Genomic DNA, 14906 nt, shown 5'->3' with positions numbered 1-14906 from the left:
ACCACTGATGAAGATTACTCCTCTGCCTCCAGAAAGCCTCCGGGCCTGATCATGACAAGGTCCCAGCTGATCCTCAGCAGAGCCCTCCTGCACACAGGCATGTGCACACACACACACACACACACACACACACACACACACAAACACACAGACACAGATACAAACAGACACACAAAGAGACACACAGACACACACACAGACACACACACAGACACAACACAGAGACACACATGCACACAGACACAAACACACACAGCAGACACACACACACACACACACACACAGGCACAAAAACAGACACAAACAAACACAGACACACACACACAAACCTTCCAAACTTCACTTGCCTCTCCTTGTTTTGTCTTTTACATTGTGCTGGAGGCCACCAAGTCCTCCCAGGCCTGGCTTCTTGCCAGAGCCCACCGCAGAAACCATTGGGCATATTCGGCTGTTCAACAAATCCTTTCAGCAGCACAGAAAGCGGGGTTCCTGGGTTCTAATCCCAGAGGGAGAAAACCTAAGTGCTCTGGTGGGTGCTGAGGTCAGCACTCACCCTAGCTCCACAAATACCAGCCGTGTGATTCTGACCTCATTTCATGTCCTCTCGGCGCCCTGGTCTTGCCTCTTGTAAAATCATAGCTGCGCCTGGGATTGTAGGAGGATTGAATGACATCACGGTCGTCGCCTCAGTATGTGGAACCTGGGAGCAGACAGACCTGCAGCCCTGATGGGCCATTGAGCTGCCACCACCCAAGTCCTCACGTGCATGAAACACCCTCTGAGATCTCCTCTGGCTTCCCGACATTCCCATTGTCCTGCCACTGACCTGAATGATGTGCACATTACTCATTCCGGAGGAAATACCATGTTTTCTTACAAAATCACAGTTCATATAAAAAGAAATAACAAAATTCTGCCTATTTGTGAAGAAATTTTAAACCAGTTCAAAACCGAAACTGAGAGCAGGAACAGAAGGGCTCTGTTTGAATTCCCAATAGAATAAGACGGATGTGCAGGAGAAAATGACTGAAAAGCTTCGCAATCTCAGCGCTCTGAAATCTGGGGCTTGAGAATCCCAGTGTGTTTGGCTGCTGACACGTGCCTCTCAAAGACCCTGGATGTGCTCCTGGCCCTTCTCATCCCCCTGAGCCACAAGCACCCTCATCTAATGTCGAGGAAATGGCGTTGGCAAAGCCCCAGGTGAGCGGGAAGACACACATCCTGAACCCCCCTCCCTGGTGGGGGAAAGGAGGTCAGAGTCAGGATCTAGGGCAGGGTTGTCCAGGTGGAAATCTTGCCCTTGGCCAGCTGTGTGGCCCTGTGTGAGTCCCTGGCCACTCTGGGTCTCCCTCCCCTTATCTATAAATTGAAGACTGATGGGCCAAGGCTCCTGAGAGTTCGATTCTCCATCTCTAGGCATGTGCTACCCTCGGCAGGCCTATAGCATCTGTACCACTGGCAGAAATGCAGAGTTCTGGGTCCCACCCCAGACCCGATGACTTAGAACCGGCCCTTGAACAACGCTGAGCCCTAGCTGATTCTGAAGCATTCCCGTCACCTCTTTTGGGGTTACAGAAAGTTTGCCCAAAAAGGAGCCATCCCTGACTCTCCCAGCAGGTGCATCTTTGCTGCCCCACTCTTGGCAGGGCTGTTGTCCTCAGGAGACCCTCTCCTGGGAGCCCTTGCCCCTCCAGCATCGCCCACACGGAGCCCAGACCCCTCACCTGTGAAGCTGCTGGCCTGGCTTGGGTTCATGATGATGACCAGGGCCAGCAGGCCCAGCCCAAGGGTTCTGAGCATGGCTGGGCCGTGGTGGTGACTCTGGGTCTCTCCTGAGTGGCAGCACGAAGGGGCCTGGGCTGCCTGGACCCAGAGAGAGGGCCCGTCTCTCCCCTGCACCACTGACTGTCGCAGTGGCTTCAGACTGTGTGCTTGCCGGGAACAGTCCCTTATGCCTGCTCATAAACACCAGCCACCACTGTGGCCGTGTCCCCCGGGGCACCTTTGTGTCATGGCCCATTCTCCATCCAGGCAGATGGCATCTCTCAGGAAAGGTAAGTACCCACCTGCCAGACTACATCTCAGGGTCCCATCTCGTTGTTACGCAGAAAACACATTTCAGACCCGAATCTGACTCCCTCCATCAAGTCCAAAGTATTCTCTTACCTTATCGTAGCGAACTGGCAGCAGAAAACAGCAGCAAATCAAAGTGGTACATCAGATTCAGAGAGCATCCTTCGCACAATTGGACAAATAGATCAAAAGCCATAAACCTACCCCTGTGACCCAGTGATCCCTGCCTGAAGCTGGGTCTGAGGGCCATGAAGCTGCGTTCTCAGAGCTGTTCATCACTTGCCAGAATTTAAAGCCGCAGGGTGTAGAAGTGAGCCTTAGGGATGAAGGGGGTTAGTAAGCTAGTAGAGAACATTTGAATGTAACATTGCCCAGACATGCACCCCAGGAGGACACTTAGCAGCTTGGAAACAGCTTCTCATCTTGTGACATCAAAGCAGAACCTCAAACAGTTCTGTCTCCAAAAAAAATAACAACTCCATGATTCTATAAAAGTGGCCCCGGCCCAGGAAGGGCCAGAGGAATAAAACATGGTAAGGATGAACTGATGCTTTCAAACTGTGGTGCTGGAGAAGACTCTTGAGAGTCCTTTGGACTGTAAGGAGATCAAACTAGTCAATCCTAAAAGAAATCAACCCTGAATATTCATTGGAAGGACTGATGCTGAAGCTGAAGCTCCAATACTTTGGCCACCCGATGCAAAGAGACAACTCACTGGAAAATACCCTGGTGCTGGGAAAGAATGAGGGTGGGAGGGGAAGGGGGCAAGAGAGAATGAGAAGGTTGAATGGCATCATCGACTTAATGGACATGAGTTTGAGCAAACTCTGGGAGATAGTGAAGGACAGAGAAGTCTGGTGTGCTGCCGTTCGTGGGGTCGCAAAGAGTCAGACATGACTGAGAGATGGAACAACAACGAACGATGAGAGGATGACGGCTGATTTATGTTTTATTTCAGTAGCCATCATGGGCTGTGTGAACTGAATTTGTAAATGTCATATTGAATACTTCCTGCTGCTGCTAATTCGCTTCAATCGTGTCCGACTCTGTGCGACCCCGTAGACGGCAGCCCACCAGGCTCCCCCGTCCCTGGGATTCTCTAGGCGAAAACACTGGAGTGGGTTGCCATTTCCTTCTCCAATGCATAAATGTGAAAAGTCAAAGTGAAGTCGCTCAGTCGTGTCCAACTCTTAGTGGCCCCATGGACTGCAGCCTACCAGGCTCCTCCGTCCATGGGATTTTCCAGGCAAGAGTACTGGAGTGGGGTGCCATTATGCCATCTTCTTATTCCCCTATTGGGTCATCTTTCGTTGCATGGTACAATTTTTAATATTAAACTAGGCACAACTGTGAACATTATACAAAGATTCTATACATTGGTTCTACTGAGAAAACTTTCAAATAGGATAATAAAGATCCAGCTCAGATCCATGGTTTAGATGTAGAATTCCCTTGTGCTCAGCATACAAAACAGTTGTGCCAGGAGGGCCCTTCTGGCCTAATTCCCAAAGAACATGACTACATCTTTAATTCTCCAGAGATTAACCCCTGAGATGATTAACTGCTTGTTTGCATGGTTAATGACTAGATCACAGATGCCAGGATGAGAGGAAAAAAACTGGAAATAATCGTGCAGTTAAGGGGCTCAGAGCGAGTCTCCTGGGAGCCAGTACCCTTTATAGAAAAACAGTACTCCAGGGCTAACTCACAAATCCTGCTGCTCTAACAGAGGTTTTTAAAAAAAAGTGTCAATAAAAGGATGCAGGCTAAAGTTGTAATAGAACATTTAAGAGAATAAAGTTCAATTAGCACTGACAGAATAAATATGTGTGTGTGTGTTAGTAGCTCAGGCATGCCTGACTCTTTGCAATCCCATGGACTGCCAGGGTCCTCTCTCCATGGGATTCTCCAGGCAAGAGTACTGGAGTGGGTTGCCATTCCCTTCTCCAGGGGATCTTCCTGACCCAGGGATTGAACCTGGATCTTCAGAGTTGCATGCAGATTCTTTACCAGCTGAGCCACCAATAGGAAAAGTATTATAATGAAGCTAAATACGAACATTTAAAATATGAGTTGAACCTGTATTCCAGTATTCTATCACCCCTTAGAACTTTAGATGCTATAAGATATGAGCACTTCTCTAAAAGATGAGGTGGAATCAAAGATAATCTTGTATTTTCAAACTGGAAATTGGCCTCAGGCACCACTTTTTCTCACCTTCAGAACCACCCTATGAAGTAGGTCCCTTATCTTCCTGTACAAATAAAAAGACTGAGGGTCCAAGAGGCCCTCGGCAAATGGGATTCAGTTCTGAAGCCCACGTTCTTCACACTGCACCCCTGTCTGGACACAGTTCAACCAGGAGAGAACCCAGCCTCAGACTCAAGAGAGGGCAGCAAAATCAAGACATTCTGTCTGCTGAGCACTTCCTGCTAATTAGCAATTGTCCATGAAATATTGTCACAGTATGCTTTCTCTTCATATCGAAACCATGGGATTAAAAAATCCCTCAATCTCAGCAGCCTGGGCCAGCTCTGTCCTCTCTCACCCTGCATTTGCACCCTCCAGGCACAGGCAGGGTGAGCGTGTAGGCTGTGTGCTTCCGGTTCATCTACAGCAATGTTTCCCACCTGTGTGCTCTTCTGCCTGATGCCGCAGGGATTTCCCACATTTGACTTTCCCCTGTAAACACGCTGAGGAAAAAGAACCATGCCCTGTAACCAGCAGCGCGAGGGATGGCCCTCCAGGATGTCACATCTGGGTGCATCTGGCCACCAATGTAACCAGCAAAGGGCCCCCAGGTGCCCCTCCTGGTGTACAAACTCCAGCATCCTGCCGATGCCGTGTCCAAGACCTAGGGGACTGGGGGAAGCCAGCAGGGTGCAGGCTGGATCCAAGGACCTGCACACACGCTCGTTCACACTCACACCACAGGTATCCACACATGTAGGCACATTCACACAGTCACCTATGACACACTCACACATACTCAGTGTCACACAAGCAGGCTCACCCACACATGTCCACATTCACACCCACATGTGTGTGTGTCTGTGAGCACACATGCATGCTGGCACACACATGGGTATGTGTGCAGTCTCACAATGCTCGCAGGTACACTGCACAAGCATGCTTGCACACTCACAAGCTCATATGTGTGCCCGTATGTGCAGACACACACCCTTGCACTCTCTCACACACATACAAACACACAGGATGAGGGTGAGTTCCCTGACCCTGCAACACTCATCTTCAAGGACGGAGCGGTGCCTGCTGCCATCGGTGAGAGAGCCTGGGCTGAGCCTTCTGGAGGAGGAGGGGTTGAGTTATGAGACCTCCAGAGGCCTTTCTCGTCCCTGCTTCCGAGTTCTGCGGCCCTAATGCGCGGTGCCGCTGACTCCACTACAGAATCACACCTGCCATTACCCTGCAGGCCAGAATGCATACGTGTCGACCTGGGATGGGGCATCATGTGCGCGTGCATGTGCAGGGCCATTATGGGCTCCAGATGTCATCTGGGGCGGGGAGCGCATGAGCGGCTTTACTCACAGCCTCCTTCCTAGAATCCTGCTCCACACGCAGCCCAAGTGACCACTGTCCACCAGGAAGGGCGGGCAGGTCGGGCCATGGGGTACCAGGTGCCCTCCTGCTCTATCTGACCCAGGTAGGGGCAGGATGCACAGAAGAGGCATGGGTGGCAGAGGTGGGGACCGAGGGTGAGAGCTGCATGTGGGACCTGGGGATAGGGTGGGGTCTGGAGACAGCTCTGCTTGTTGTCCATTGGTGAGGTTGGTGCTGGAGATGGGGAGGCACCCCCATCTCTAAAGGGTCATTTCCAGGGACACCAGCCATGATGGACGAAATCCTGAATGGACGAAGTCCACTGGACACTAGCCCTGATGGACGGAGAGCTGAAGAGGAGCTTCATTAAGATGGGAAAACGTCAGATTTCAAAGACCTCCTGGGATCCTGGCTCAGCACCTGACCCACTCCAGGCCACTCTCTGCCACCCTGATCACTTAGAGCCATGTTTCCCAGGGCACAGTGAGGACCTCCACATCAGAATTATGTGGATGAGCCTGCTGGAAGTGCAGGAGCCCCCAGCCTCACCCCAAACTTCTCAGGCTCTACAGGGGCCCGAGGGGCTGAAGTCCCACAGGAGCACACAGAAGCTTGAGCACACCCACCAACCCTGAGGACACAGCCCTGTGTGGAGCAGCCCCTCCCATGAAGAGTGGTTCTGCCGGAAAATTCCTCTCGACGCGCATCAAAGTTGACCTCCACTCTGGAGCCATCATTCATGGGGGTTCTGGTCCTCCCTGCAACCAGATGGCAAAACCACATCAGCCTGCCCCACGGCGGCTGACATCTCTTCTGGAGGGTTCTCAGAGCATCCTCATTTTTAGTGTGGTTGCTCTTATGGTCCCTCCCCACACACTCATCTCTTCTCCACCACAAACACATAGACACACAGATAGACACACAAACACAAGAGACACGCACAGACACACACACAGAGACACATACACAAACATACAGGCACACACACAGACACACAAACACACAGTCACACAGACACACAAATACACAGTCACACACACAGATACACAGAGACACACAGATACAAGAGATACACACAGACACAGAGACACACAAACATACAGGCACACAGACACACAAACACACAGTCACACACAGAGACACACAGAGACACACACACAGAGACACACACACAGACACACAAACATACAGACACACACACACAGACCCACACACAGAGACATACAGATACACAGAGAGACACACAGACACACACAGAGACACACACAGAGAAACACACAGGCACACACAGAGAGACACACATAGACACACAAACACTCAGACACAGAGAGACACACACACAGAGACAGACGCACAGAAGGGGCCCAGATACAAGGAAGTGAGGTGCAGAAGGATGGCCTGGGAACAGGGGCCCATACCCAAGGCAAGCTCTGCTCCGGCTGCGCTGCCTCTGGATGGACATCCGACTCTACCTGTGGTGCCTGGAGGCTACACCACCTGCTCTGGGCAAAGCCATCTCTGGGGCAAGCCAGTGGTAGGTGGGGTGACACTCCTGGTGGCTGCCTCACTGCCACTCCTCCCGGCCAGAGGCCCACCCCAGGATGTCAAGCTGGAGGTTTTCATTCCTGCCTGCCCTAAGGATGGGGTAACAAACCTTCCTGGTTTGCCAAGGCTGAGGCATTTCTCAGGGTGTGGGACTTTCACTACAAACCCCAGGAAAGTCCCATGAAAACCAGGATGAGTTTGTCAACTACTGGGAATCTTGTTAAGAAACACCAGTTCCTTCTCCCCATCCCCAGCCCAGGAAATGGCTTAGAATCTCTCGGAGAAGAGCAGTTACTTCTTTCCCTTTTTTAAAACATTTTCTTTCATACTGGAGTGTAGCCAGTTAGTGATGTAGACAGTGAAGGGACTCAGCCATACGTATACATATGTCCATTCTCCCCCAGACTCCCCTCCCATCCTGGCTCCCACATAACATTGAGCAGAGTTCCCTGTGCTGTGCAGTGGGACCTCATTGATTAAGGATCCTCTCCCTTTAAGGCATTTTGAGGGGGGTGGTTTCAGGGAGACAGCAAGGTGGACAACCCCTTGTCCAATCCAGACCCAGGGCAGTTTGCCAACGAAAAGACAGAAGTGAGATGCCCTGGGACAATGTGCCCCCGTGTCCCCGCTGAACAGCGGCCCTCCCAAAAGATACGTCCAGGTCCCAACTCCTGGTCTCTGTGAACATGCCTTTATCTGGAAATAGAGTCTTGCATATGTAACCAAGACAGAGACAGGAGAGATGCGTCCACAGCTGAGGGACACCAGAAACTGGAAGAGGTGAGGAAGGAGCCTTGAGAAGCACCCGCACTGCTGACACCTTGGTTTCAGCCTTCCGGCCTCCAGGATGGTCAGAGACTGAAGCTCTGTTGTTTCAGGGGGCCCTGCCTGCCAGGCTGTGTTACCGTCACCCCCAGGACACTAACGCACCGCACTGGCCAGACGTGTAGTCTCAGCCATATTTCATTGGGCCCCCGACAGTGGTGGTACTCTTCCCATCATCCCCGCCCTTTGCCCACCTCCCCTCTTCACTCCACAGGTCGGCCCCACTTCCAGCAGAGTTTATTGTATTGAACGGTGAGAAACATTTGAAGATTATAGGGTCTGGAGGTGACTTGTACATTCATCCTTTCAGGCAGCGTAGGCATCAACCTAAAATAACCCGGCCGGTTTCCATGGCTTCCAGGTGTGGGGGGCTTTCTGCAGCCTGCAGAGCCGGGAGAAGACCTTCAGGAGGTTTCTCCAGAGATGACTGAGAAGTCACCGTCCGGGGCATTTCCCATTCACCACCCAGCCCACGGCCCTGCACTGTAAGCCATGTCCAGGAAGGTCCCTCCCTTTGACCGAATGGGTCTATAACAGCTTCGTCCCACTAGGAAAGCACCTTTTCCATCCTCTGGTGGGTGGAGGTGTGCTTGGGGTTTGGCTGTGTTGTCTCAACCACGTCTGGGTGATTCCCCTGCAGAGGCGACTCACCAGTGGCCCACCCTCAGCTGCTCACGCTTGGCGTTGGCCCTGCCTGGCTTCTCTGCAAACCCTCACTCACTCTCACTTAGAGATTCTCTCACATTGTTTCTCATACTGCCCACAGTAGGCGGTTTACAGTGAGTGCTGTTTTGTCCTGAGCCTTTATCCCTCTGTATAGTCCTGGGGGTCAGCACTGGGGCCTTAGCAGAGCCAGCGGTGGTGCCAGAACACCCAGCACCCAGCACTGGGTGCCAGGGGCCCAGCCCAGACCCCAGCTCTGTCTCCGTGCCCGTCATGGCTTCAACCAGTAGTACCGGGCAGCATTCCTTGTGTGCTTCACAAGAAAATAGATTTGTGTTGAAAAAGTTGGCAAGTACGTTGTGGACTGAATGTTCATCTCCTCAAAATTCATAGACGGAATCTTGCATTCCATTGTGGCTGTATTTGGAGTAAGGGATTAATTAAGGTTTGTGCTTGTTCAGTCACTAAGTCGTGTCCAATTCTTTGCAACCCCATGGACTGCAGCACGCCAGGCTTCCCTGTCCTTCACTATCTCGCAGAGATTACTCAAACTCATCTCCATTGAGTCCGTGATACCATCCAACCATCTCATCCTCTGTCATCCCCTTCTCCTCCTGCCCTCAGTCTTTCCCAGCATCAGGGTCTTTTTCCAATGAGTCAGCTCTTTGCATCAGGTGGCCAAAGTATTGGAGCTTCAACTTCAGCATCAGTCCTTCCAGTGAATATTCAGGGCTGATTTCCTTTAAGATTGACTGGTTTGATCTCTTTGCAGTACAAGGGACTCTCAAGAGTCTTCTCCAGGATTGCAGATCAACAGCACCAGTTCCTCAGCACTCAGCCTTCTTTATGGTCCAACACTCACATCTGTACATTACTCTAACTGTATGGTCCATAGCTTTGACTATAATGACCTTTGTCATCAAAGTGATGTCTCTGCTTTTTAATATGCTGTGAAAAGTCAGCAGTGGCCACAGGACTGGAAAACGTCAATTTTCATTCCAACCCCTAAGAAAGGCAATGCCAAAGAATGCTCAAACTACCACACAACTGCACTCATCTCACACGCTAGTAAAGTAATGCTCAAAATTCTCCAAGCCAGGCTTCAACAATACGTAAACCGTGAACTTCCAGTTGTTCAAGCTGGTTTTAGAAAAGGCAGAGGAACCAGAGATCAAATTGCCAACAGCTGCTGGATCATCAAAATAGCAAGAGAGTTCCAGAAAAACATCTATTTCTGCTTTATTTACTATGCCAAAGATTTCGACTGTGTGGATCACAATTAACCACGAAAAATTCTGAAAGAGATGGGAATACCAAGCCACCTGACCTGTCTCTTAAGAAATCTGTATGTAGGTCAGGAAGCAACAGTTAGAACTGGATATGGAACAACAGACTGGTTCCATATAGGAAAAGGAGTACATCAAGGCTGTATATTGTCACCCTGCTTATTTAACTTATATGCAGAGTACATCATGAGAAACACTGGGCTGCATGAAGCTCAAGCTGGAATCAAGATTGCTGGGAGAAATATCAATAACCTCAGATATGCAGATGACACCACCCTTATGGCAGAAAGTGAAGAGGAACTAAAGAGCCCTTTGATGAAAGTGAAAGAGGAGAGTGAAAAAGTTGGCTTAAAGCTCAACATTCAGAAAGCAAAGATCATGGCATCTGGTCCCATCACTTCATGGTAAATAGATGGAGAAACAGTGGCAGACTTTATTTGGGGGGGGACACTCCAAAATCACTGAAGATTGAGACTTCAGCCATGAAATAAAAAGACGCTTACTCCTTGGAAGAAAAGTTATGACCAAATTAGACAGCATATTAAAAAGCAGAGACATTACTTTGCCAACAAAGTTCCATCTAGTCAAGGCTATGGTTTTTCCAGTAGTCATGTGTGGATGTGAAAGTTGGACTATAAAGAAAGCTGAGCACTGAAGAATTGATGCTTTTGAACTGTGGTGTTGGAGAAGACTCTTGAGAGTCCCTTGGACTGCAAGGAAGTCCAAACAGTCCATCCTAAAGGAGATCAGTCCTGGGTGTTCATCGGAAGGACTGATGTTGAAGCTTAAACTCCAGTACTTTGGTCACCTCATGTGAAGAGCTGACTCATTGGAAAAGACCTTGATGCTGGGAGAGACTGAGGGCAGGAAGAGAAGGGGATAACAGAGGATGAAATGGTTGGATGACATTGCCAGCTCGATGGACATGGGTTTGGGTAGATTTTGGGAGTTGGTGATGGACAGGGAGGCCTGGTGTGCTGCAGTTCATGGGGTCGCAAAGAGTCGGACACAACTGAGTGACTGAACTGAACTGAACAGAACTGAGGTTTGTCATAGCTTTTCTTCCACAAATGAGGTCCAAAAAGTGGGGCCTGATCTGATAGGATTCGTGCCCTTATCAGAGGAAACTCCAGAACCCTCTCTCTCTCTCTCTCTCTCTCAGCCGCGTGAGGACCCAGCGAGAAGGCACCAGTCTGCAAGCTAAAAGGAGTCCTCACCAGCAAGGCCCACCTACCCTGCTGGCCCCTGATGGTGGACGCCCAGCCTCTGGAAATGTGAGAAAGTTAGTGTGTATTGTTGGAGTCACACAGTCTGTGGCCCCCGCTGTCTAAGTGCTAGCAGCAGTGGTAATGACAGTGAGCATTCAGCACTGCGGATCTTGCAGGTTTTCTGAGATTGGGTCAGAGATAAGGCCCGTGCCTCCTGGTGGCAGAGCAAGTTCCCAAGATCACAGCCCAAGCTGGGCTCTTGAGGCAACCTGGGTGGGATTTTGCCAGCAGACAAGCGGAAACAGGAGGCACGGAAGGTGCTGCCCGGCCTCCGAGGGAGCAAGGGGGTCCACATCACAGCCTAGGGTGCTCTCATTTCCAAGGTGACAGGGGAAGCTGCTGGGGATGGACGGATGTGGGCCAGAGCCCAGGAGAAAGCGCCTTCTCTGTTCCTCCTCCGTGGGCACACCCAGCTCTGATAGCTTCATTCTGAAACAGCTCTGAGGAGGGGCAGGAAATGGGAAGTGAGAAAGGAGGGAGAAGGGAAGCCTTGACACAGAGGATTCAAGTCAGAAAGAATCAAAGGTACAAGAAAGGAGAAGACAGAGAGCTCACTAGCATGCATCAGACTCCTCCGAGATGTCCAACCTTCTCATCCCTAACATGTTTGCTGCCTGTCTGTCTATTCATCCCGTAGACATCGCTGAATGCATTCTGGGGCCACCTGGGGACTCAACAGTCTGGGCTGCTGTGGGTTAAATCATATCCCCCTCCTGGAAAGATATATTCAAGCCATACCCCCAGTATATGGGAAATAAGGTCTCTGCAGCTGTAATTTAGTTACAGTGAGGTTGTCTTGGCTTAGGGTGGACCCTAAATCCAATGAGCTTCTTTTCCTCCCAAGAAGGAAGTTTAGATACAGACTTACAGAAGCCGGGAGATGACAGAGCCAGAGGTGGGGTCAGCTGCCAGCCAAAGGGTGCTGGGGACTGCCCGCCACCACCAAAGGGGCACAGCCCTGCCAGCACCTCAGGTTTGGACTTCCAGCTCTGGGCTATGAAAGAACACATTTCTATAGTTTTAAGACCCCCAGTTTGTGGTGCTTGTTACGGTGGCCCTAGAAATCTATTACAGAGTGGACTTTGTTGTTGCTTAGCCCCCAAGTCGTGTCCGACTCTTTGCAACCCCATGGACTGTAGCCCACCAGGCTCCTCTGTCCAGGGGATTCTCCAGGCAAGAACACTGGAGTGGGTTGCCATTTCCTTTTCCAAGGGATCTTCCCAACACAGGGATCAAACCCAAATCTCATGTCTCCTGCATTGGCAGGTGGGTTCTTTACCGCTGTGCCAAGAAGCGCAGAGAAGACTCTGCAGAGAAGACTCTTCAGGAAGCTGGAGAAGCCTAAAACTGAAGTGAATATTTCACAACTATTTCTGACCTAGGGTGAAAGCTGGACTTGGATGGGGAGGCACTGGCTACAAAGGCCTTGGGCCAGGAGCTCAGCTCCTCCAAGGAACTGATGAAGGAGAGGGCCCTGAGGCTCAGAGGGGCCAGACACAGCCCCAGCCCTCACAAAATGGTATCCTTCCAGCAACAGCTGAGAACAACATGGCATCTGAGAGCCGAGCCTCTCTTGAAGTGGGCACCGAGGCAGAGAGCCAGGGAACGCATCGCTGGGTCACCTCCACCCGGGAGCAAGGTGCCAGCCTCCACAAGGTGTGTGACGCGGCCTCCAGGTCACTCAGGGCCAAGTCACAGGAGGTCGAGGTTAGTTTCAGCAGGAGGTATGTGGGTCAGATAATGAGGGCTGTTAAGCCCTGGAATGCAGTGTCCAGACTGCTGTGACAAGGAAAACCTGGTGCTATTGAACCTGCCGAGGCCGCTGGGGCTCTCCCACCCCACAGCATCCACCGCACCAGGTCACATCCAGGAGCCCCACCTCCATGCCTCCAGCCTCCACGTCTGAGATTACAGCACAGGGCAAGGCTCACTTCCCAAGGGGGTGACTTCAGCTGGGGGTGAATAGGAGCTCAGCTCCAGGGAGCAGGATACAGAGCGAGAAGGGCCCACGGGCCACTGGGCAGAAGAGGATGAGGAGCCTGCCCTGGGCCTTTGGCCTCAAGGATCCGGCTCCATCGCCCGGTCCTCATGGCTTTCTGAGAAGCCTTGGAAGGCACCTGGGCACAGCCTTGTCTGCAGACAGGGACAGTGCACCTCCTCACGGGTGGTCCAATGAGCTGGAGACCCTTACATGTGACCATTGCTTCATCAAGGCTGGCCTCCTGGCTCCCCCCTCGTGAAGACAGAGGACAAGAGTGACCATGAGATGACCTTGTGCAGGAAAAGGCTGTGCAGTGTCATGTCCATGTGTGGGACCCACTGGACACGTAGACTCCTCGCCTCTGGTGGTCAGGGGCAGATAGACAGGCAGCAAGGGACCCCTTGGAAGCTGGCGGTGCTGGGGGAGCTGCTCTCACTCGTGGGGTGGGGTTGAGGGGCACTCAGCCGGGGCCACGTCAGTTGTGGGCCGACCCACAGCGTGGATCACGGACACATAGGTACCACAGACAGTGAACCAGGGCAGGGGTGAGCCAGCCAGCTTCAGGGAGATCCACTGGGGTGGCAGAGCCAGAAACTCCTGACCCCAGAAGGACAGTCCTCAGGGTCATCTCAAGACCAGGAGGGCCCCTGAACAGACCACAGGACCAGGGCACAGACAGAGGCAAAGCTGTGCAGGAGGAAATGGTCCAAGGTCCAAGTCAGCCTGGGCTCGGAGGCCAAGGTCAGGCATCACAGTTAGAGCTCGGCCTAAGGGGCCGATGCTCAGGAAGGACCCCAGGCCCATCAGATCATGGTTGGCCCAACAAGGAAACAAATATGAGTCTGATCAGCACCTGCTCAAATACTAATTCCTCCTTTCGACCTCCTGTCCTTTCCCTCTCCCATCTATTTTCCTTCTGATGTTTTTGACCCCTTGGCCACCTGTAGCCATGGCAATAAATGTGTCTTCCCCTGATGGATGATGGGCAACCCAACAGGAGGAATCATGGCTAAGGCCACCTCTGCCTGGTACCTAGCCCAGTGCCTGGCATACAGGAGGTGCTCAATAAGTGCTTATTACATGAATGGCTTTGGGTCGGCCCACATGCACATTAGAGGATCACCAAGGCAAGCACATGGAAGAGAGGTCCCCGTGGCTGGCTTCCCCCACACTCTGCCCTGAGGGCACCTTGTTCTGGGGTAAACATACCCTAACAGAACCACAGACTTGCATCCCCAAGTAACCAAGACCACGCTGGTGTTCAGACCTTCCGGAAAATGCTTCCTTTTTGTGATCAGGGCTCAGACCCGTTGGGCCTCCTTTCCCCTTGGAGACTGAAAATGAGGAAACGTAATTTTTGGCAGCTTTCTTCATCTACTTCCTGAAGAAGGTATCCAAGAGTGAGATGAAGACATTCCCAGGAGAGAAACTGATGCCCAATAGTGCATGTGGTCTTGGAAATACATCTAAATTTTCTATTAATTGAAATTTAATATGCAGTCACTAACTTATGCCCAACTCCTTGTGACCCCTATGGACAGTAGTACGTGAGGTTTCTTGGTCCTCCACTATCTCTCGGAGTTTGCTCAAACTCATGTCCATTGAGTCAGTGATGCTATCTAACTAACTCATCCTCTATTACCCCCTTCTACTTTTGCCTTCAGTCTTTCCCAGCATCAGGGTCTTTTCCAGTGAGGAGGCTCT

The 14906-nt window shown here is 51.4% G+C and overlaps 1 protein-coding gene across 1 annotated transcript in view; it reads right to left on the bottom strand.

Annotated features, from left to right (window-relative positions):
• UMODL1 (uromodulin like 1) overlaps positions 1-1800 on the bottom strand; it is an 82331-nt gene extending 80531 nt beyond the window's left edge. Inside the window, exon 1 of the mRNA XM_068969419.1 lies at positions 1725-1800. Within this exon, the coding sequence (XP_068825520.1) occupies positions 1725-1800 (76 nt within the window). The remainder of the gene's footprint in view (positions 1-1724) is intronic.
• Positions 1801-14906: the final 13106 nt, after the last annotated feature.

This window comes from Capricornis sumatraensis, chromosome 1 (assembly GCF_032405125.1).
Source record: "Capricornis sumatraensis isolate serow.1 chromosome 1, serow.2, whole genome shotgun sequence".
Lineage (NCBI taxonomy): Eukaryota > Metazoa > Chordata > Mammalia > Artiodactyla > Bovidae > Capricornis > Capricornis sumatraensis.
This window is presented reverse-complemented; position numbering and strand designations above follow the sequence as displayed.